The following is a 21,550-nucleotide window of genomic DNA, read 5'->3' as shown; positions in this document are numbered from 1 at the left end:
CCCTCTGGTATTCCACCCAAGAGTCAATGATTCGCTTGTGAGCTTTGCTCCCAGTGAATGATGGCAAGCTGTTTGATTCTCGGAGGCATTGCACCCTGCCTATCCTCATAGGCTAACCTGACCTCACCTTCTGATGTCTAACACTTGCATCGAACAGTACGGTCTCTGGATAGTGATCAGTAGCGAGGAACCCAGACTGAGTTTCTTTCCGTGATGCAAGAGCACTGAACATGATAGAAATAATAATAATCCTTGCATTTGATATTGTGCCTTATCATGTCTTTGGGATGTCTCAAAGCACTTCACAAAGTATACTGTAAAGTGAATTGACTGTATATTTTGTGGGCAAAATGCGGCAGCCAATTGCGCAGAGCAGTATCCTACAAAAAGCACCCTAAATACCTCACTAGATGAAATCAGATGATTCAGCACAGATAGGAATTTGATGCTGTAACCTGTATGTAGCATGTTCAAATCCATTCACTCCCTGGCACCTCCCTACCTCTCCGACCTCCTCACTCCCCAATTCAATTCACCAGCCAGCGTCTCCGCTCGACTGGCATTGGCCTCCTGGTCATCCTTTGCTCCCTCTACTCTGGCCAACAGTGCCTCAAATAAAATTGCTGATAAATAATATGTGAGTAGCACTCTATAGATATTAATGGGTCAAACATATCACAATAATAGACAAGAATGAAGCTGGAATGGTTCATACCATGTTTTTCTGTGTCTAACCGTAATCCATACACATTTGTTACTGTTTATTATAGGAATAAAAAGATTCAGCAGACCTGTAGCGGTTTGTTGAGAAATTTGGAACTGGCGAAAGTAATGGGTAATAGACATGAACAGAAATACATCATCATATACTGTACTGTTTGAGTCAAAAGTCATCTGAAGAAGGTTTATTTCACTTTTATGTCAGGACATACAAGGACTTTTTTGTATTACAGGCAGTGTATTGAAATTTCCTTCTGAAACCATGGATATATTTCACAATCATTGAAATTGCTTTGAAGCTAGAATCTTTATTATTTATATTGAACTTAAGATAGTAAAATATTTTTTAATTCAAATTGCTTTAGCAACAACAACAAAATTACATTTGTAAAGCGCCTTTCACCACAGGAGGACGTCCCAAGGCGCTGGCCAGTCAGTGTTTTGGTTAGCAATCCACGTTCTTCAGAAGTAACTCAAGCAGCCTACACCATAGACACAGTTTTGCAAGCATTATAATGCTGCAGAGCACAAGTTTTTATTCCTTCAAACTAGAAGGATAAACCTTTCTGAATTTGATTTCAGCTCAAACCAAGGCAAGGGATGAAAACTTATGTAATGATTTCCTTATCTTTACATGAAAGACAGATGGCTTTGTTGGGGAAAAAACCCCACAATCATTTCGCCTTAATTAAAAAATAATATTTGAGTTGATTTGAAATGTATTGCTAATCATTTCATCGGAAAACTCTGAGGCAGAATTGTTACTTATCACATATATTTTAGGTACATCTAATAATAATAATAATCCTTGCATTTGATATAGCGCTTTTCACGTCGGGAGGACGTCCCAAAGCGCTTCACAGATCACACTGTAAAGTGAATTGACTGTATACTTGTGGGCGAACGCGGCAGCCAATTGCTCACAGCAATGTCCCACAAACAGTCGTAGATTGAAAATGACCAATTTATTATTGTTTTTTTTTTTTTTGGAGGGATTATTATTAGGCGTGTGGAGTAAGGAAACTTGCCCAAGGTTTCGCCCTGCCTGGAATTGAACTCAGGTCTCTCGCTTGCAAAGCGAGTGCTCTAACCACTGAGCTACAGGACTCCACATCTGTTCAAGCAGCCATTGTAACTCTGCTCTGGTTAGCTCTTTAGTTCTGTATAGTAACTTGGATGTTTTCAAAGAGCTTGGGAAGTATGTGAAATATTTTCCAACATGTTTTGGAAAAATACAATAATTACTTAAAGAACATACCATAAACTGTTGCTTTAATCTTATTTCAAGGTTATAGGTATTGGATAAAATCTCAACCAGAGGTTCACCCATCTGGAAATCATTGAGGTGGAGAACCTTCAATCATATGGGAACCTATGATAATTTTATTTACAATCTGGAGGTATTTTTAGACTTCAGCTTGACTGTTCAAGCTTGTTATGACAAGTGATTTACACTTTGTATTTTAATGCCAATTGTGAACCTGCTTTTTTTACTGATATAAATAGAGTGCATGTCTACATGAGCAAAGATCTCTGCCTGTAAATTGTGTTTAGTTAACTTAGATAGAGTTTGTTGTCATGTATGTTTTGTTAGCAAATGGACAATTTTTGCTTATTTGCTTATTATCTTGAGCCAGCACCTGGAGATTGTTTTCTGTAGAGATCCTGATGTGGTAGCCAGGAGCTCAAGAGAGCAGGAATTATTATTATTCAGGAAGAAAAGTTAGAATTGTAGAATGTATCTCTGTTTACAACCCAATCAGAAATGGGAGTGGACTTGACTTTTCCCTAAATCTGACCTCTGAGTGCCAGTCCTGTTCTTTTTTTGAGCATATCTTACACCCGTGAACAGAGGAAGCAGCATAGTGTTATAGTTATAGCATCATCTGTGCTACATTTCTGCTGCCTACTCCATTCCACCTACCACACATTCTGCAGCCAAGATCCTGATTCAAACATTCATGATGTCCAGGCTCAATTCTGTTAACTCCCTACTCGCCGGACTTCCCAACTCTTCAATCCCCCCATCCACGCCTAGCACCATTGACTAAGTTTAAAATCCTTATCCTCACTTTTAAAGTGCTCCATGGCCTTGCTCCTCTCTACCTCTGGAGCCTATTAACACCATACCAACCTGTTTGCTCTCTCCACTTGGCAGGACTGGCCTGCTCCAAGTCCCCTGCCCTACTCGACCCACCATTGGTGGTCTGGCCTTCAGCCTTTCTGCTCCACTCTCTGGAAGTCCATCCCAGAATCTCTCCACCTCATCCCCTTCCTTGGCTCCTTCAAGGCCCGTCTCAAAACCTTCCTCTTTGACTGTGCTTTTGCCCCTCCTACCCCCTCTCCCTATGCTCGACCCCTCTTGATTCCAATCCCCAGCTCAGGTGCAAACCCTTCACTCTCCAGCACCTTGAAACATCCTTCTGAAGTAAAAGCGCTATAAAAATTTAATTTTGTTGTTGTATTCGTTTGCATGTTCATCCGCATGCAACCCGGCACTAACATCCGCCCATGTACAGAGTGGCATGGGCTTGGATATAGGAGCCAAAAAATATATAATTAGCTTTATGGAGCTACTATGCTTAGAACCAGCAGTATAAACAAGGCAGCTTCACTCAGTCTGCCCACATGGATTCGTTCAGAGTCCCGTAATAAGGCACAAAACTCAGAGTAAACAAAGAAGGGTAAATATTCTGCCTACACTTGGGGATTTATATTCTCATTAAAAATGCCATGTTTGTTCTTGAATTAAGGCAACCAAGACAACCAACTGTCTCAAAGACATTATTTAAAATTAAATTGAGCTGGCAGTAGATTCCAGTAAAAAAAATCTTATGTTTATACTGTTTAGAATCAGAACATTTAAAATCCACCCCAGCTCCCAGTGAACTGTGTATAGATTGGACTGTCTCGTACTGCTAATGTTTTACAGACACATTTATTTTTTGACATACGGCTGAATGTTTTGTAATGGAAACATGCAAACTTGGTATTCTGCTCTTTCAAATTGTTTAGTGAGTTTTTCAGTAAATATAATTCAATATAAGTTTACATTTGTATAGTATCTAACATATCAGGAGGACATCCCAAGGTGCTTAATAGTATTGGCTGAGCACCCGAGCTGAAGGTTGGAGCTGAGAGGTGGGTGGGGAGGGGAAAGATGATGAAAGTGTGGTCAAAGCGATCAGCCTTGAGAGCAAGGAATCGAGTGAGTGAATCGGTGAGACTACAGGATAGAGTTCCAGAGAGTGTAAATAACTCCCAACAAAATATTATGTCCATAATATAATGCTCTGCATATTGTCTAATTTTATTACAGTTTAAACTCAACAGTTATAAAAGGAGAATAGAAAAGGATTATGGGAAAGAGTAGCAACAATTTGCACTTAAATAGCATCTTCTATGTAGCAACAATGTCTTGAAGCACTCAATAAATATTATAGGAAACACTGAGCAGGAAGAGAGAATTAATGATATTGACCAAAAGCATGGTGAAAAAAATATTGAAGAACAACAGCCCATTAGCCCTAGTTGACAAAAACAATGTTTCTCAATGACCGGTCTGAGGACTGGTTGTGGTTGGTCCATGCCACAGATCTTGTTAGATTGGGGGACCTTAACAGATCCGTATGCTATTGGGTCCGCACTTTATAAAGAAACTGAGCCAGTTCCTAGTATCAAAACAACCGAGAAACACTGAACTAAATGACTTTGAAATGTGATTTATGTGAAATTTACGTTCTGTAAATTAATTATTTTATAATATAATTTGAGAAATGATTATTGAGAATGTATAAAGATCTGGATTCAGACGTCACTTATATCCATATTGAAATAGTGCAGAGATCAATTTACCTTTGTACTGTATAAATAACCTACCAATGCACAAAACATTTCTGCAGGTGAACTATTTAAGGTGCTCGAGTTAATTTGGTATAAAGTGATCCCGTAAGTTGCTGAGCCATTCAGACGAAGATTCCAGGCTCAATCACTTGTTGGGCACTTTTGGATCTAAGGTTCACAAAGCTTTCCACTCTGTTGTAGACTGATCCAAACAGAATTAATTGCTATGAACATCTCCATTATTGTAGCATGCGACTACCAGGATGGTAGAAGGCGAACTAGTCTTTTTTTAATGTCTATTAATTCCTATGGCGTCTATGTTCCTAGTCTATGTTGAGTTAGTTAATCTCTCTTTAGTTAGTTTCTTATTGAAATCCTTTCTCACTGAGTTCAGCTAGGTGATCCAGTGAGTTTGAACTCCATTCTGTGCTGAGCTGGTTGACCCCATTAGAACAGCAGTTGGGGCAGTAAAAGTGGTAACAGTGCTCTGTACCCCTGTAAGAAGAAGNAAAAAGGCAAAACGGCTTTAGGAGGAGGAGACGTGCAGAAAATAAGAATCCCCTTTAGTGCTCAAAGCACTTGTTGTTTCATAAGCAGATGTATTCTTGCCACACCAATTGTGGGTTTGGATGCTGTCTATGCATTTCTTATCACATGATGTGGAATCCTGAAATAACTATAAAATTGAATTACACGTTGTTATTTTCACAAGAGGAAATACTTCATTTGGATGAGACTTTTCCTGTTGCTTAAGCAGAATCGAACTACATAGGTTACTGTAGTATGGTATTGTGGTGTTTAATGCATATTGTTGAGTAGAAAAGCTCAGAGATGTTCCCAACCAAAGTTCCTCTAATTTACTGAGGTGTCATTACAGTAATTTCTCCCAGCATGACTTCAGATAAAGGCCTGAAAAAATCTGACATCTTACGTGTTAGTCAGGTGGATAAAAGCACTGTCTAGTTCAGAACAAGTCAACCCATGAAGGTTACATATTATAATCCCAGGTGTTTTTGAATTAGCTGATCTCAACCAGGTAGCAATTTGGAATGCTAGAATTGGCCTCAGAGCAAAGGAAGTAAAAATCAGCCAGGATTTCTGTTTCCAATTGCTAACCACAGATTCCTGCTGGAAGGTGCCTGCATATGGTTGGGTGTGTGATGTGTGTGTGTGTGAAAGAGAGAGAGAAAACATTATGCAAGGAAGGATATGATCCACAGGAATGTCCCGTGTGTGAGTAGTCCACTAACACTCACTATCAAAGCTCACACAAAGTACAAGAGGATGCTTATGGATGCATCTGTCAACAGAGGGAAAAATAAGTCCAATGGCTTTGGGGTGGTGAAAACTATCAGAAGTTTTTTTTAAAAAAAGTGGTGAGGATGATCACAATTGCGCATTTGTAGTTAAAGTACACAGTATTCTACTATTTGAGACAAGAATTAATCCTCGTTCTGCATCAGAACAAGAACTTCCATTGAAACAAGGCATATCAAATCTTGGTGGGAGCAGGGTGGAGAAAGAGCATTCTGTTCAAGGCAAAGAGTGAAACAAATCTAGAAGCTTTGAAATGGACAAATTAACTCAGAGCTGTTCACGCTGGCTTATTATTGTTCATCAACACATGGGAAGTGAGCTTTCACCTGCAGGCTGTTTTCCCCTACTGACAAGGACACTAACTAGGAGGAGGAGTGTTTGCTTTTTCATCATAAGCATCAAACAAAAAGTCCTCCAGTGTTGGCAAACCACGGCAGATTAACCCCCCAAATCACTAAATAATGGTGTTATACCAAGTTTGGATTAAGTATTTTAATATTGAATTTTTTTGGGGGGTTTGAGATTTCATTTTGGGGGATTTTCTTTTAGCAATTTTTGAGTTCTAAAAATTGGGGGGTTTCGGGACTTTCATTTACTAATAATAAGAAGATTCAGCCTGCGACATGGAAGGGAGATGCCCTCTCTTGACGATGTCAACCGTAAACATGGGGTCAACTTCCACCCAAATCTACTTCTCCTCCTCCCCGCGACTCCCAATGATGTCCTGTCAGCTTGTTTGATGAGTCTCTGGTGAGCCCAAATTCCCGCGGCTGAATGTCAGCAAGGCGGAAGCCATACTCCTTGGCTCTGGTCAAATCCTGCCTTGACCTTTTTGATCATACTACCTCTCTGACCTGCTGACTCCCTACCAACCTGCCTGCTCCCTCCATTCATCAGGCTCCAGCCTACTCCATGTCTCCTGCCCGACTCGCTCTACCATCGGTGGCCGTGCGTTCAGCCTTTCTGCCCCCACACTCTGGAACTCCATCCTATGGTCCCTTCACCTCGCTTCCTCCCTTGCCTCCTTCAAGGCCGGTCTCAAGACCCTTCTCTTCGACCGTGCCTTTGGTCTCCCTCCCACCTCTGTACCTTCCTTCACCCCTACACCACCCCCATCCCCCATGTTCAGGCCCCAACACCTGATTGTTCAGCGCTTTGGGACGTCCTCCTGACGTGAAAGGCACTCTATAAATGTAATTTTGTTGTTGTTGTTACAGTCACCTCACTCTCCCCTTGGCTTGCTGTCAGACTCCGCCATTGTCAAGTGCTCTGGGACACTTCCCCACGTGAAGGGTACCATATAAATGCAAGTCGTTGTTGTTGAGAGAGGTGTCCTTATGCATGCGCAGTGCCTCCCTCTCACAAATGTATCAGCAGAGAGAGTGGTGGCCAGAGAGCGAGAGTTACGCATGTGCAGGTCGTGTCATGACATAAATGTAACATTTATGGTGATTTTTCAGTGTTTATTGGATGGACACCGATTTCATTTTTTTGTATATGGACAGTGGTTTTTCATTTGTTATCGATTAAAAACAAAAATCAGAAGCTTTAGTAATACCAGGAGAGACATGCCATTGTAACTCAAGGCAGTTAAAAAGCATTGTCACCAATGACAGCTAATTGTTTTTCTTTTCTTCCACTGCCGTGTGCTGCCCTTGCACCACAGTTAAAGCTATTCCAAATATTGTAGTAAGAGAACAAGCTGGTTTCTGAAGCCAGAGAACTGAAATAGTGCCTTTCACATGAGGAGGACCTCAAAGTGTTTCAAATGAATCATGTTCATGTGAGCTAAATGTTGTTGTTGTTTATACATTCAGTTGTGACGGTGTTCTGACAAACAAGTGGAATGCACTTTTCATTGATTCTTTGAGTCTCTGATGAGATGCTAAACTGAGGTCCCGTCTGCCCGTTGAGGTGGACATCAAAGATCCCATGGCACTATTCAAAAAGAGAAAGGAGTTTCTCCCAGTGTTCTGGCCAACAGTCCCCCAAATAAAATTGGTCACTCACTCCATGGCTGTTTGTGGACATTGCTGTGCACAATTGTACTGTCTCATTTGCCTACACAGTCACTCCATTTCACAATAAATCCTGTGAAGTGCTTTGAGATGCCCTTCTGATGAGATAAGACGCTATACCAAATGGAATTTTTTTTCAGCATAGGCTGATAGTTGTCAGCAAACTGAAACCTCTGGTCTGGTTAATCATTAGTAAAAGGCTATTTGTAGGGGAATCGCCACATAAAACCACCTCTTCCCCATGTTTACATTACATTATTTTTCCACAGCAGCAAAAAACAATACATCATTTGCTGACAAAAGCTTGCATGTATTCTCCATTTGGCTGCTTTAAGTAAATGGATAGGATTTCATTTGAAACTTATTTTTACTGTATTGATTAAATGGATTAACCAGGCACAGTTTCAATGACTGGTTGAAAATGCGGCAGAAGCCTGCACCTGATGTGAATACTCAGCCTTTCTCACTATCTCATGTGAAAGGCGCTATATCAATGTTATTCCTGCAAATTGACAGTAAAATCCTGCGAAGCTCTTTGAGACGTGTCCTGACGTGTAAGGCGCTCTATCAAATGCAGGAATTTACCTTGCCTTACTTTATCTCCTGGATGGATGTTGTGATAGAAGAGAGCAGGAATGGACAAGTTAGTGGAAGGACTAACAAAAGATATACAGGATAAGTATTGATACCTTGTTTTTTGCAATGCTGAAAACAATAACACTTCAAATTTTAATGAATCGGGGCTTTGCAAAGTTTGGGGTCATGTTGTAGTTGTCTTTTTTTTCTGTTTGTTTGGTGTCACCATTTACCTTTGCAGTTGAAACTGGCCAGGTGAAGAATAGGATTCATATTCAATACTTTTCTTGCTTTTCTGTGCAGCGTGTGGGGAAACACTCCAAGACTCGACCAGTAATTTCACGTCACCAGGATTTCCGAATGGATACCCCTCTTACACACATTGTGTTTGGAGAATCTCTGTTACACCTGGTGAAAAGGTAATATATTGATTTTTTTAAACATTTTATAGTGTACATCCGCAGATATCACCTATATTACTTTAATTTAAAGATTTCTTCTGACAGTGATCTTGTATTTATACAAAATCAATAAATTGGGTTTGGATTTATTGGAAGTCTCTGTTTATGGGCAGACTCTTATGGGAATTTTGCAGAGCGGAGACATTTACTCGGGTTATTGTGTCTGTGCTGGCCTCCTTTCAAGCTGCCTTCAGGTGTCCTCCTGATGTGAAAGGCTCTATATAAATGTAAATTTGTTATTGTTGTTGTTAAGTCTGTTTAGTCCCACTCATCTGTTTTTTCTCCATATACTTTCAGAACATAACAACTGAGATACTGTATATGCTTATTTTATGCTTTATTGAGTGGGGTCAACAGAAATCTCCTAATGAAACATTTGGTGGTTTTAGCGATTTGAGTGATATGTTAAATACAGTTGTTGCTATCATATATGGCCATTGTCCTATATATGAAAAAAAGTGAAATAATTTGTATTATTACTATGGAATCATCAGGTGGCTGATGTGCTATTATGTCAGGAGAGTTATCGTCCTAACAGCTGGTAGTCTAGGTTCAATTCCCATGGTCGATCCTTTCAATATGATGATTTTAACAAAACCTTTAAATACCTTTGCATTACAAAAGGTAGCAGAGAGAGAATAGGAGGTATGGAGCATAAACCCCAGCATGGACTAGTTGGGTTGCATGGCCTGTTTCTATGCTATATCCTCCTATCTATGAAGCTCAAATGTCTCATGAACCTAGCCTTAAACCCAATAACTTCGAATTTAAAATCTTACAGCATTTTGGAAAGTATTTGCCAAAAGAAATTGTGGTAAACTGATTTGCCGACTAACAATGAATTTTTAGAACAAAAACAAATTCTGTGTGAATTTAATTTAAATTTGAAGAGAATAATCTCATCTTTAAGATTGTAAGATGTTTTGGGATTCTTAATAGCAATAATTAAAGTGTAATTAATTTGTTAATGAGGTGGATTTAAATCCAGAGGAATATTTATACAAAATTACCTTATAACTTGTTCCGCAGAACAACAAAATAAAAGCTGAAGTACATTGTGTTTTACGATATAAGAAACTTGGCAGAGGATTTTATGAATAATGCTGAGTCGTCTTATGCACCAAGCTCTTTTGAAACAAAGCCAAACAAGTCAATTGGAAACACAGTATAAAAAAAAACAACGTAAAATAATTCTCCACTCATTGTTAACATTTCAAAGGCCCTGTGCCATCTCTCCAGCTGTTCTGTGTGGGAGTTTGTTTCTGGAATATTGTAGACTATTTTGAATTGCAAAAAATGTTTAGATGATAATGGATGTGTAATCATACTTCTAGATGTGGATAGAAATTGACGTGCTGATATTACTCAGTGCTATTGCTGTCATACCTTATTATGGGGTTTTTAGTTCTTGACAATGAAGAAAAGGGAGACCATATGGGTTTGAGCTGTACATTATGCTAGCACTTGGAAACTTGTTTCTTAACCTGCCAATTAGGGTTAGGGTTACCTGGCACAGACACAATGGGCTGAATGGCCTTCTTCTGTGTCATAAATCTATATGGTTCAGTATTACACCAGGGTACAGCATCTTTACAGTATATTCTGTAAAGCGCTTTGAGACTTCTTAACGATAAGGCGCTGTATCAAATGGAAGTTACTGTCCTTATAGTAAAGATCACGAGCATTACGCTCATTGTGCCGATGTTGATGCTTTAATAATAATACTTTGGATTTGATGTAGCTCCTTATCGTGCCATTAAGATGTCTCAAAGCACTTCGCAGAATATACTGTAAAGTGAATTGACAGTGTATCTTGTGGGCGAAAACGGCAGCCAATTGCACACAGCAATGTCCCACAAACAGTCATGGATTGAGTGATCAAATTATTATACTCCAATCGCACATCCTGCTCTTGGCCTACACCCATTTAACATTACTTTTCTTCCAAGCATTTGTTCAATTCCCTTTCAAACACTGTAAAAAATCAGTTTCTAATTTGTGGAAAAACATTTCATATTTGAAAAACTGCTTAGTAAAAAAAAACATTTCTTCTAACCCACCATTCTTTCTTTCCTGATCAGGGGTTATAATCTTGCGAGACTTACTCTTAATGTAGCATAATTTTCCAAACACTCTGGGACACTACCCTTCCTGAGGGGCTATATAAATGCAAGTTGTTGTTGCGAACGTCTTTAAATCTGCTCTTAACCTGCTCTGCTCCAGCAAAAATTTATATTTTTTCGAATCTTCACATAATTATATGCTTTCCTCCTCGATAACATCAAATTGAATCTCTTCTGTGTTGTATCCATGGCAGTGATGTCATTTCAATAATGCGGTGCCCAAAATTGACATGATATTCCAGTTGTGGCCTAACCAATGTCTTGTACAAATTTAATATTGGCTACTTGCTATTGTATTCAATGCATGTTTATATAAAAGCTGGATGTAGGCATTGGCTTTCCCTGAGCAGGATATAATGAATGTACCACCAGTTTCACATACTGATTTAATGAACATAATGACAGTAGTAATAATCAACCTTGATACTGTATAGTGCTTTTCACATTGCGAGGATATCTCCAAGTGGATCACAGGATTTACTGTGAAGTGAGTGACTGTATATTTTCTGTAAATACAGCAGTCCCACTAAAAGCTGTGAAACGAATGACGAGGACACCAATCAGGACATCAGGAGAAACTCCCTTCTCTTTTTAGTGTTCACTTGAACAGCGGAAGTCCTTAGTTGAATGTCTCATATGAAGTGTGTCTAATCCAAAACAGGAATAGCACTTGATAGGAATTATTGTAAAGTGCTGTGAGATGTTTTGAATAATGCACTATAAGAAATGGAATGTGTCAGATAATCCCAATTTATGGACTTTTCTATGGAGCTATGGTCTTCTAGCTGCTCAGTCTTATTCATGAATCCAGTTTTGTCTGGTAATATCAGCCAAGGAATTCCCTTTTAAGTCTGCCTATTCTCTACCTTTGGCATCAGGGTCATTGTTAGGTTTTCGACAGTGACTGGAAGGTTTTATGTTGCTTGTTAGGCTAGGATCACCCTACCATTAGGACTTCGGTTTGCAGAATTATTGGAGCTGAGTGGGAAGATTCCCTGCAGCAGTGACAACAACAACAACAAAATTACATTTGTATAGCACCTTTCATGTCCAGAGGATGTCCCAAGGCGCTGGACAGACAGAGTTAAGGACCTGAGCTGAGGATCGGGGTGGGGGAGGTGGGAGGGCAGGGGAGAAAGCAGGGAAATCGAAAGCATAGTCGAAGAGGTCTTCGACCATGATGGTCTTGAAGGTGGTGAGGGAGGGCATGAGACGGAGGGAGTGCAGGGTGGAGTTCAAGAGGGTGGGGGCAAAGAGGCGGAAGGCCCGCCCACCGATAGTGGGGCGAGCAAGGCGGGGGACGTGAAGCAGGCCGGAGCCCGCTGAGCGGACGGAGCGAACAGGGTGGTAGGGTGTTAGGAGGTCGGAGAGGTAGGGGGGAGCAAGACCGTGGAGGGCTTTGAAGGTGAGGATCAGGATCTTGAACTGTATCCTCTGTGTGATGGGAAGCCCATGGAGTTGGGCAAGGATGAGGTGATAGGGTCGTGGAGCCTAGTGTGGGAGAGGAGACTGGTTGCAGAGTTCTGGATGATTTGCATCCTGTGGAGGGAGATGATGGGGAGGCTGACAAACAGTAAGTTTGCGTAGTCGAGCCTTGGCATAGGTGAAAGCATATATGAGGATTTCGGCGGCCTGCGGTGTGAGACAGTGTCGGAGCCGGGCGAAGTTGCAGAGGTGGGGGATGGCAGGGCAGGTCATGGCGCAGAGGTGGGGTAGAAAGGATAGTTGAGGGTCAAACAAGACCCCAAAGTTCTGGACTGGCTTAGCAAGGTGGAATGTGCAACCATGGATGGTGATGCTGTCAGTGCCTGAGGTGTGGAGGCGCTGACGGGAGCCAATCAGGACTTGTTGACGTTCAAATGAAGAAAGTTAGCTCTCATCCAGGACTTGATGTCTGACAGACATTCTGTCAAGACAGCAGTGGTCCTGGAGTTAAGGGTGGAGGCAGAGAGGTAGAGTTGGGTGACATCCACATACATGTGGAAGTTGACCCCATGTCTGCAAATGGTGTCACCAAGAGGGAGCATATAAATATTGAAGAGGAGGGGAACAAGGACAAAGCTCTGAGCAACACCGCACGAGACGTTGTGGGGGCTAGAGTAGAAGCCGTTTGAGGAGATGAAGTGCAGGCGGTGTGAGAGGTATGATCTGAATCAATTAAGGACAGCACCGTTGAGGTGAGAGGAGAGGCCGTGGATGAGGATAGAGTGGTCAACAGTATCGAAAGCAGCAGAGAGGTCAAGGAGGACGAGGAGGCAGAGGGACCCCTGGTTGCAGATGGACAGAATGTCATTTGTCACTTTGACCAGGGCGGTTTCTGTGCTGTGGGCAGCACGGAAGCCCGATTGGAAGGGTTCGAGAAGGTTCGTGACCAGTTCCTCGTTGCTACTTCACATCTCATCAATGAGCCAATGCCTGAAGTATCTCTCCACCCACCACCACCACCCACACACACTAGTATAGACAACTGGGATTGCCACATAGGATCATCTGCATTATAATTTTCGATTGCCAAACAACTTAGCTCTAAAGAGGCTCCGCTTCCCTCCTTTCCTGCAAGGAAGACATTCACAAGTTGGCCATTAGACATCTGACAAGTATAGGTTTGAATCTTTGCTTGATGGAAATTATACAATCAATTCACTTTACAATAGATTCTGTGAAGCGCTTTGAGATGTCTTAGTGACAGGATAAAACGCTATATCAAATTCAAGGATTATTATGGAGATCAGATACCATAAACTCCTGAGGACCATAAAACGTGTGAAAGCGTTGACACTGTCCTCCTGATCACATCTTGGATACGCATTCATACACAGTCATAGTACTTGGCTCTATACTTTCTTCTTTTGAGAACCATCATTTTTGATTAAGTAAAATTGCTTTGATAACAAAGGCAGCAGTTCTTGCTCTGGAATCCCCTGGGATGTGTAAATGGACAGCCCTGCCATTGCCCTATACAAACATTCTGAAACATTGCAGACCTTTTGTTAGTTTTACTATGCCCTCCTGAGACTACTATACTAATACAATAATTTACTGTAAAGTTTTCTGTATAAACATTTCAGAGTTCAGTGCTTGCTAACCAACCATGAAATCGACTAGGAATAGGAAATGGATAGTTGAGAACTTAGATGGGCCTGAGATCACAGCTGTCAACATTGAGAAAATGTTAAGAGTGAGATTTTGATAAGAACAAGAAGCATAAAATGCTAACAGGTTGAGAGAAATCTATGCCTTTCTGGGCTGACCAGTTTTGTTAAGTTTGAGTTCACACATTGTGAAGCTGATGTAAAAACAGTATTACAGTAATAAAGCACTCAAATGTTAGGAGTTGCATTGTTATGGTAATGCTATCTTAAAGTCCATCTTTTCAATCGCTCCTATGGTCACCATTCCCTCTTCTTTTTCCCTCGCTCAGCATTCAACCCCAACATGTAAAGCACTCCAAGATGATGGGTTCTACATAAATGCAAGCTTTTGAAGTTGATTTCCATTTAGTTGACAGAATAATTCCACTCTGTTTGTCTTCCCTTTCTTCTTTCTTATGACACATGTCCCTTCTTTGCTATTCTCTACTTTTTCTATTTAACTTTCCATTTTAATAACGAATATAACATCTCTCTGCAGCCTCTCTTTTCTAACTTTAATACTAATTATTTAATTAAGGTTACTCATACTCTCTTTCCTTCTGGCTTTCACCATTGAAATAAAGGTCACAGAAGAGGATAGGAAGTACAGGAGAAATTGTTCCAGTAAAAAATGTGGAACAAACATCAGCAGAGGTGTTGGAACACCTGGCAGTGGCAGTTTGGATTAAGAACTGGCTGAGTGACAGAAAGCAGAGGGTGGTGGTTAATGGGTGTTTCTCGAAATGGAAGGAGGTGTGCAGCGGTGTCCCCCAGGGATCGGTATTGGGACCACTGCTCTTTCTAATATATATTAATGATCTGGACTTGGGCATAGAGAGCACTATTTCCAAGTTTGCAGATGATACAAAGTTGGGTAGGGTAGTAAGTAATGAGGAGGACTGTAACCAACTGCAAGCAGACATACACAGAATGGTGGAATAGGCTGACATGTGGCAGATGGATTTCAATGTGGATAAGTGCGAGGTGATACACTTGGGTAGGAAAAATAATAGGAGGCAATATAGACTTGGTAGCTCAATCTTAAGGGGGGTGAATGTACAGAGAGATCTGGGTGTTCAAGTAAGCGAATCATTAAAGGGCAGGTAGATAAGGCAGTAAAAAAGGCATTTGGTGAACTGAGCTTTATTAGTAGGGGCATAGAGTATAAGAGTAGGGAGGTTATGGTTAATCTATACAAAACACTGGTTAGGCCTCAGCTGGAGTACTGCGTCCAGTTCTGGGCACCTTACTTCAGGAAGGACATTAAGGCACTGGAAAGGGTGCAGATGAGATTCACGAGAATGATACCAGGAATGGGGAACCTTAGCTATGAGGACAGGCTGGAGAAGTTATGACTTTTCCCATTAGAGCAGAGAAGGTTACGTGGGGACGTGATAGAGGTCTTCAAGATCATGAAAGGTTTTGACAGGCGAGATAGGGAAAAGCTGTTTGTGCTGGTAGGTGTGTCTGTGACCTGCGGTCAGTCTTAAGATATCTACCAAAAGAAGTAGAGGGGAGGTTAGAAGAAATGTTTTCACTCAACAAGTTGTTCGAATTTGGAATGATCTGCCTGAAAGAGTAGTGAAGTCCGATTCGATAACAGCTTTTAAGAGAGAACTGGATAGGTATCTGGGGAAGACGGGTTTGCAGGGTTATGGGGAGAAAGCTGGTGATTGGGGTTAGTGAAAGTGACTTGCTCTGTCAAAGAGCCGCACAGACTCGTAACATTCTATGAATCTATGAAAACAAGAAACTATATAAAGGGGTTTAGAACAGAGCTAGATGAATTTTCATCAAAGGAAACTCCCTTCTTATTTCACATAGTGCCAAGGAATCTTCAATGTCCACCTAAGATGGCAGATTTGGTTTAACTTCTCATCCGAAGAAAGGCACCTCTGAAAATGCGGTACACCTCCAGCATTACATTGGAGTATTCAGCCTAGACTGTGAGTTCAAAGTCCCATTGTAGGAATTGAACCCACAACCATCTGATTCGGAGGCAGGAGTGTAACCAAATGAGCCACACTGCCATCACGCCGCAGTCTAAATTTCTCAGTTCAAGAAAGTGTTACATTACTGGGGAAATGAGAATGAGGGAAATTCTTTAATTTAGGTCACGAGATGCATTAAACAAAAAACATCACAGAAATTGTCTCTTCTCTGAGAGAAACCACTCTGTGTTTACCTGGTTTTAAAGTGCTCCCAGAAACAATAACATGTTGGGCTGCAATGGAACTGACATCGAGGGAGCAGGAAGGATGCCAATCTCCCCGAGAGCCAAAGGCTGACATCAGAAAGTCATACTGCTTGTAGGAGTGATATTCTCTTATGTTTAGTGCTAAAAGTAAAACACTGCAACCCATTTTGATTATGTTACAGCAAGATAAACACGTTACCAGCATCTATTTAAAACTTGCAGTAGCAGAGACGTTTACTTATCCAATAGCAGTAGAATATATGCAGCATAATAGCACCTACAGAATCCTTTAGTGTAACACCTGCTGCATGGCTACTGCCGTAAGCATTCTCCAGGGAATTCTCCGTATGTCACACACCTCGGCTCCAGTGATGTCCAAGATGAAGCCTCGCGACCCTAGGTGATTCACTTGAGACAACACTCTAGTTTCTGGTGCTTCTGCTGGGAATGAGTGGTGTCATTCGCATTGACCACATTACAGTACTTTCCAGTTGTTTTCCATTCTAATCAGCTTCTCTATTCATTTCTGTTGCAGATTGTGTTAAATTTTACCACCATGGATCTTTTCAAGAGCCGCCTGTGCTGGTATGACTACATAGAAGTACGAGATGGCTATTGGAGAAAGGCACCGCTTCTTGGTATTGAACTTTGACCAGTTGGACACATAGCTGTGCCATTGTATATAACTTTATACATTTATTTATTTATTTATTTATGTAATAGTTGAATTAAGGAAGATTAGCACTATTGGAAAGCATGTTTTTTTCAGTGTAAAGTTTTCCCCTCCAGAAAGACTGCAAAAATATTTTGAGTTATGGAGCTCCTCAAGCAACTTCAAAGAGAACAGTCACGTTATGTCTTCTGGCTGCAAACAGTTTGGTGCAGTCACATCTAGTGGATCTGTTTGTAGCTGGGAGCCGTTGGCATGAGTGCAGCTCACATTCAGCAGCAAAGAGGATACCAATCTCAGTGCTTGAATACAAGCCAGAGGCTCAGTACTGCCTAGGCCACATGACCTGACAAACATTCTTGAGCTTTGATTCTTCTTGCCTGTCAGCATTGAGTCTGAATCTAGGTTTGGGTCGGATGTGACTTCTTACTCATCTCAAGATGCCAGCCAGAGATGGGCACATTGCCTTTGTAATCTCATCAGGTATGCAGCATGGCAGGTTTTATTCACAAGGCTCCTGAGTGCTCAAGCAAATAGGATCTCAAGAAGGAGATATATTTAGTGTAGTTTTCTTCACGACTAACTGGAGGTGAATTATCTTTTGGAAATCCTCCATGCCAGAACAATGGTTTCCTTTATTTCCAATATTAACTCCTAAAAGAATATATTTGCTCAATGTGTAATCTTTCAGTGCCTGTGCCCTCCTTTGTATCACCCTGCTGGTTAGCCCTGCATGAAAAGACGTTAAACAGTTGCTAAATGGAAATGAAGAGATCCTCAGATCTGCCTTTGCCGAAAGACTAGTGACATATAAAAGGTTCTAAGGTTGCTTTCATGTATCATATCCCTTTTAAGCAGATTGAATTCGTGAATTCTAACATTTGCATCCTTAAATACTGTAAAATTTGAACATATTTTTGATTGAAAAATGACCATTAATGCAGGGCTGCTTGGCAGGTATTATTCAGATATTATTAAGACCAATTGTGCAAGTCACACATATTTAACAGATGCAACAGAAATGGTAGATGACTGAGGCACTTTGGTTAATCACGGGCATCCAAGGATTTTAGTTTAGTTTGCTTCCTTCATGTTATTGTGCTGAGGAGGTCCTGTCAACCAATTTCCCTGGTGATGTTATCAGTACAAAACAAAATATTCCAAAAACAAACACAACAGGAGGGAAAAGGCATAATGAGGTTACTCTGCTTCTCGGCAATTTAATGAACCTTGGCAGAATATGCGTAAAACAGCTACCAGTAAGCAGAGATTAAGACCCATTCACATCCAAGGTTGGTATTTTTTACTGAGAAGTAGGGAATAAGTCTCCAAGAAATGTTTAACTTTAAAAAAAGATAAATTATTTGCTTGCGTCAGTTTGTTTTTTTAATTGACGATTGCGAATCTCTTGTGCCTAGGGTTATGTACAATAGCATGATAGCATGTTTAAATTTGGGGCCTTGAGGAAAAATACAACAAAAACATTACTAAGTAAAAATAATATAAATGACGTGCAGATTGAGAGCACTGCTTAATGTGTTTGGATGACAAAGATAATAAAAGATTGTGTTTTACATTGCTTTGTATGTCCATTAACTGTATCGTAACCTGAATACAGTAAACTCCTGATAACTCGACCCTGGCTTAACTTGTCACTACCATTTAAGTCATCATGCTGTAAATATTCTGGACATATTCATTTATGTGTATGTATATATATATATATATATGCGCCTAACTTGCCACTCCAGATAACTTGGAGCGACGAGTTATTAATGGTTTATTGTGTATCTCTTGATTCTTTCCTGAGCTGAGTATTAAACTCTTTTGTGGTGATGTTTGTACTTGCAGGCAGATACTGTGGTGATAAATTGCCTGAAGTCCTGATTTCCACTGACAGTAGAATGTGGATAGAATTTCGAAGCAGCAGTAACTGGGTGGGAAAAGGTTTTGCAGCAGTCTATGAAGGTAGCCTTCCATTTCAAGTCTCATTATTGTAACAAGTTTATCGACTTTCTTGCATGTCAACCAGAAATGGATTTATTTGCTTCTTTTTCCTTCAATTTTCCTCCTTTCCTCCAGTAAGAGCTGTGACTTGCTGTAGTCCTGGGTCTCCATTTTACTCAATCTTCACGGATCTGCTCTTGCCTGGTTCGATTCCTATCTCTCTCAATGTCTCCACTTTGTTGCCTCTGACGGTTTCTCCTCCAGCCCCCGCACTGTCACATCTGGCGTCCCCCAGGGCTCTGTCCTTGGCCCTCTCCTCTTTTATATCTACATGCTCGCCCTTGGGGACATCATCCGCAGACATGGGGTCAACTTCCACATGTATGCGGATGACACCCAACTCTATCTTTCTGCCTCCACCCTCAACTCCAGGACCACTGCTGTCCTGACAGACATCAAGTCCTGGATGAGGGCAAATTTCCTACAGTTGAATGTGAACAAGACTGAGGCCCTCCTGATTGGCTCGCGCCAGCGCCTCTGCACCTCAGGCTCTGGTTGCATATTACAACTCACCAGCCAGTCAGGAACCTAGGTGTCTTGTTCGACCCTCAACTGTCTTTTCTCTCCTACATTCAAGCCATAACCCGCTCTGCCTTCCCTCACCTCTGTAACATCACCCGACTCCGCCACTACCTCACCCCTCAGGCGGCTGAAACTCTTGTTCATGCCTTCATCACCTCCAGGCTCGACTATGCAAATGCCCTCTTGTCGGCCTTCCCAACTCCTCCCTCCACAGCCTGCAGATAATCCAGAACTCTGCAGCCCGTGTCCTCTCCCGAACCAAACTCCGTGACCCCATCTCCCCACTCTCGCCCGACTCCATTGGCTCCCTATCCTTCAGAGGATCCAGTTCAAGATCCTGGTCCTCACATACAAAGCCCTCCATGGCCTCGCCCCATCCTACCTCTGCGACCTCCTAACCCCCTACCAACCCACCCGTTCCCTCCGCTCAGCCGGCTCTGGCCTGCTCCATGTCCCCCAACCCACCCGCCTTCAGCCACTCTGCCCCCAACCTCTGGAATTCCATCCCCCAATCACTCCGCCACATCCCCTCCTTAGCCTCCTTCAAGTCCCACCTCAAGACCCTCCTCTTCGACCATGCCATCGGCCACCCCCCTTCCCCTCCCCTCCCTTCCTCCCCCAACCCCAGCTCGGGTCTGATATGCTGTACACTGTCCAGCGCCTTGGGACGTCCTCCCGACGTCAAAGGCGCTATACAAATGTAATCTTGTTGTTGTTGTTGTCTGGACAAGGCAGCAGACCTGTGCTACCTCTTTTAGCAGTGTTACAGCTGGACAATGACTGTCGGCAGGCTTGCACCCTTTGGAAAGAGCTCCTGCCAGGAAGGGTGGTTGAGGCCAGCATGCTGGTTGCTGCATTTTTTAAAAAAAAGCAGATGCTATGATGGGAGGATGGTAGTGCATGTGTTCTGGAAGAATTAGGTCAAATTGATTTTTCACCCAAATCAGTCTTGTAAGGGTATCCTGCCCAAGCCAGATCATGTCCTCTTGCACAATCCTGTGTGTTTGGGGAAATAAAAACTGCTGACAAAGTGCCACTTAACCAAACGAGCATTTACTGGAAATAAAAACCCATGACGCACGTAATTGGGGAGGCTACTCTATGGTGCTTGCTTGCCTAAACTGTCTCAGAGGTCCGGAAAAAGTTTATGTAACTTGTGTATTTAGTAATAACAATAATAATGATAATAATCTTTACATTTGATATAGCACTTTTCCTGTTGGGTTGATATCTCAAAGCTCTTTGCAGGATATAAAGTGGAGTGACTACATGTTTTATAGAGGCAATTGGGTTTCCATGCTGCCCACAGCACGGAAACAGCCCTGGTCTAAGTCACTAACAACATTCTGAACAACTGTGAGCAAGGTTCTCTCTGCCTTTTTGTCCTGCTCGACCTCTCCACTGCCTTTGATACTCAACCACCTATTCTCTCAGCTCAACCTTCGCAGACCTGTCCTTGCCTGCCTCTCCCACTGTCTCCACTATGTCGCCACTAAGGTTTCTCCTCCAGCCCCGCACTGTCATGTGTGGCGTTCCTCAGGGATCTGTCCTTGGTCCCCTCCTCTTCAATATCTATACGCTCCCTCTTGTTGACATCATGTGGAGTCCTGTAGCTCAGTGGTTAGAGCACTCGCTTTGCAAGCGAGAGACCTGAGTTCAATTCCAGGCAGAGGGCGAAACCTTGGGCAAGTTTCCTTACTCCACACGCCTAATAATAATCCCTCCAAAACCAAAAACAATAATAAATTGGTCATTTTCAACCTACGACTGTTTGTGGGACATTGCTCTGCGCAATTGGCTGCCGCGTTCGCCCACAAATATACAGTCAATTCACTTTACAGTGTGTTCTGTGAAGCGCTTTGGGACGTCCTCCCGACATGAAAAGCGCTAAATCAAATGCAAGGATTATTATTATTATTATCATCCGCAGACATGGGGTCAACTTCCACACGTATGCAGATGATA

At 41.8% G+C, this 21,550-nt stretch overlaps 1 protein-coding gene across 1 annotated transcript in view; it reads left to right on the top strand.

The window, feature by feature from the left end:
* Positions 1-21,550, top strand: part of LOC103177344 (tolloid-like 1) — a 157,541-nt gene that overhangs the window by 83,189 nt on the left and 52,802 nt on the right. Inside the window, exons 9-11 of the mRNA XM_007891466.2 lie at positions 8,778-8,893; positions 16,922-17,024; positions 18,908-19,024. Coding sequence (XP_007889657.1) covers positions 8,778-8,893; positions 16,922-17,024; positions 18,908-19,024 — 336 coding nt within the window. The remainder of the gene's footprint in view (positions 1-8,777; positions 8,894-16,921; positions 17,025-18,907; positions 19,025-21,550) is intronic.

The sequence above is a fragment of the Callorhinchus milii genome, unplaced genomic scaffold, assembly GCF_018977255.1.
Source record: "Callorhinchus milii isolate IMCB2004 unplaced genomic scaffold, IMCB_Cmil_1.0 Scaffold1, whole genome shotgun sequence".
In the NCBI taxonomy this organism is placed as follows: Eukaryota; Metazoa; Chordata; class Chondrichthyes; order Chimaeriformes; family Callorhinchidae; genus Callorhinchus; species Callorhinchus milii.
The sequence above is the reverse complement of the archived record's forward strand: the minus strand, read 5'-3'. Positions and strand labels throughout refer to the sequence as shown.